General features: G+C 38.3%; 1 protein-coding gene across 1 annotated transcript; it reads left to right on the forward strand.

Moving 5' to 3' along the window:
• The first annotated feature begins 422 nt into the window (after positions 1-422).
• LOC145560042 (GATA transcription factor 9-like) lies at positions 423-2,111 on the forward strand. Its single transcript, XM_081621298.1, has 2 exons — positions 423-816; positions 1,048-2,111. Exons 1-2 carry the CDS (start codon positions 607-609, stop codon positions 1,750-1,752), a joined length of 915 nt encoding a protein of 304 aa, XP_081477424.1. The 5' UTR covers positions 423-606; the 3' UTR covers positions 1,753-2,111.
• Positions 2,112-2,685: the final 574 nt, after the last annotated feature.

Here is a 2,685-nt window from a genome sequence, read left to right on the forward strand (position 1 = left end):
CATTACTAATGAAATTAGCAACACCATATAAAAAGAGGAGAAAAAAAAGTAGAAGACTAGAGTAGCAAGTCAAGCATTTTGTGTTTCAAAGAAAAATAAAGATACATGGCAAACCGAAATTTTTGCAGAATTGATTGTTACAAGCAACTAACACACATTTTAATCATCACAAAAAACAAAGGTAAACAATAAGCAAAGGAACCTTATAAAAGGACACAATCGTAATTTCGCCTCGAAAATGATGTAAGTAAACTTCTTAACCATTAAACACACACAACTGTAGACAGTTAAATTTTTAATTAAACTAAACCTAATTAAATATTTAAATTCATTAAATTTACTAATTAAATAAAAAAAATTAAAAAAAAATAAAATTGTAATTTAATTTGGACCCCCCTTTTTAAAGAGCTTAAAAATCTAAACACTCTCAAACCTCACACACCCTCTCCCCCTCACCATCCTCAGCTCTCAACTCCCCCAAATTTTCTCTCTCTTCTTTCTCTCTCTAAAAATACATTCACAACAACACTATCAAAGAAGAGCTTTAAGCAAGAACAAAATCAAGACTTTCATTTTGTTGAAAGATTATTATTATTATTGTTAAAAATGGAGGCTCCAGATTTTTTCGTGGAGGATTTGCTAGACTTATCCAACGGTGGTGATGAAATGATGACCGACGCTTTCTTTGACACCGTTACCGGTAATTCCCCTGATTCTTCCACTCTTACTCCGGCCTCCGATAGCTGCAATTCCTCCGTCTCTTGCGCCCCGTCTTTCCCCGACTCTTATTTTTCCGGGGCTGACTTATGCGTTCCGGTAAGCATTTAATATATTTCCTAATTTATTAGTAATATCGGGTCTGTTTGTGAGTCTATTGGTGTAATTAATGTTTAAAACCCGAGTATATTTATTACATTCGTTTTTTTTAACTGTGTACATTTATGGGTAGGAAAAATGCAAGTATTTTGTTTTTGTTTGATTAAATTAGCTCCAAATATTGCGGAAAAGTTGAATGATTTTTAATTTTTTTGGAAATGTGTGAAACAGTATGATGATATGGCGGAGCTGGAATGGCTATCGAATTTCGTGGAGGAATCCTTCTCCACCGACGACTTGCACAAACTCCAATACATTCCCACCAACCCACAACAGCCCGGCCCGGCCCGACAGGGTGGCCCGAACCCACCGACAACAGTCCCGGGGAAGGCCAGGAGCAAGCGGTCCCGGGTGGCCCCGTGCGACTGGTCCACCCGGCTCCTCATGGTCTCCTCGCCCTCCCCGGCTACGTCTTCGTCCGATAGCGGACCAAGCACGGGGGCGAAGAAGCAGCCGTCAATGACGAAGAGGAGGGAGAGTGGCGGGCCCGATACCGGGCCTGGGGAGGTGCGAAGGTGCCTGCATTGCGCTGCGGAGAAGACTCCGCAGTGGAGGACCGGGCCTATGGGCCCGAAGACATTGTGTAATGCTTGTGGGGTTCGGTACAAGTCGGGCCGGCTCGTGCCCGAGTATAGACCGGCTGCAAGCCCGACATTCGTGTCGGCCAAGCACTCGAACTCGCACCGGAAGGTGATCGAGCTTCGACGACAAAAGGAGGTTCACAGACACCATCAACCACACCACCACCAACAACAACAACAGCAGTACATTGGTGGTGGTGGTCATCATATGATGATGAGTGGCGGTGGCGGCGGCGAAGATTACTTCATTCATCATCATCATTTGGGAGGGACTGATTACAGGCAGATGATATGAATGACAACATACTTATTTTTCAGAGTAATCACATAAGTAATGTGGTTTAAGTTTAAATTAGTGCAGTAATTTTTTATTATTAGAATGGGCATCCTCTCAATTTTCCCTGATTTTTGACAATTTTAGAACAAAATTTACCTACCAAAAAAATTAAATAGAGTTAATCAAGTTAAATTAGAAACATTTTTTTTGTTTACTAGTATATCCTTGTCCCCATTTTCTTCATATGTTAATTTAATGCGGGAAAATAAGGAGAAAAATAGAGCTAATTAGTTGCGAAACAAAAGGAAAGAGGAAAATTCTCATTGTCACTCTCGTAGTAGAGAAAGAGTACTCAATTAAATGTCGTTTAGTCTGTATTTTTCTACTTTTTTTTTTTTTTTTTTTTTAAGTTAACATTTTGTTATCCTTCTTGCCCAATTTGGCAATTTAAATGAAGAGTTTGAATAGTTGAAATTCACAATTCAAGGTATTACACTTTTTATTGAACAATTATTATTATTACCTCCGTTACATATTATTTGCAACGATCTGACATAAATTACAGAGAAAAAAAGTTTTATCGTTACAAATAATATAAAACGGAGATAGTATTATAGTTACTAGTCTTATCGTTACAAATAATATAAAACGGAGATAGTATTTGCAACGATCTGACATAAATTACAGAGAAAAAAAGTCTTATCGTTACAAATAATATAAAACGGATATTATTGGTTTCCCATGAAAAGTCACAAATGTAGCTTGGATTCTAAGTCTGGAAATTGAGTAAGCTGGAACAAAAGAAAGGTTCTCGTAGGGAGGGGGAGGGGAGACTACTTAAAGCTTTAAATCACATGCCGTTGTCCTAATTTTGACTTCTGAGTTACATAAACGTATGCAGACTTGGGTACATACGGAGTATATTATATTAATGTAAACAAATTACGACAG

This window comes from Chenopodium album, chromosome 9, assembly GCF_948465745.1.
Source record: "Chenopodium album chromosome 9, dcCheAlbu1.1, whole genome shotgun sequence".
Lineage (NCBI taxonomy): Eukaryota > Viridiplantae > Streptophyta > Magnoliopsida > Caryophyllales > Amaranthaceae > Chenopodium > Chenopodium album.

Coding starts and splice junctions, on each gene's coding strand:
- LOC145560042 (XM_081621298.1), top strand. CDS start 607: ATGGAGGCTCCAGATTTTTTCGTGGAGGATTTGCTAGACTTATCCAAC. Junction 817..1,047: donor GGGCTGACTTATGCGTTCCG/GTAAGCATTTAA, acceptor TGTGTGAAACAG/TATGATGATATGGCGGAGCT.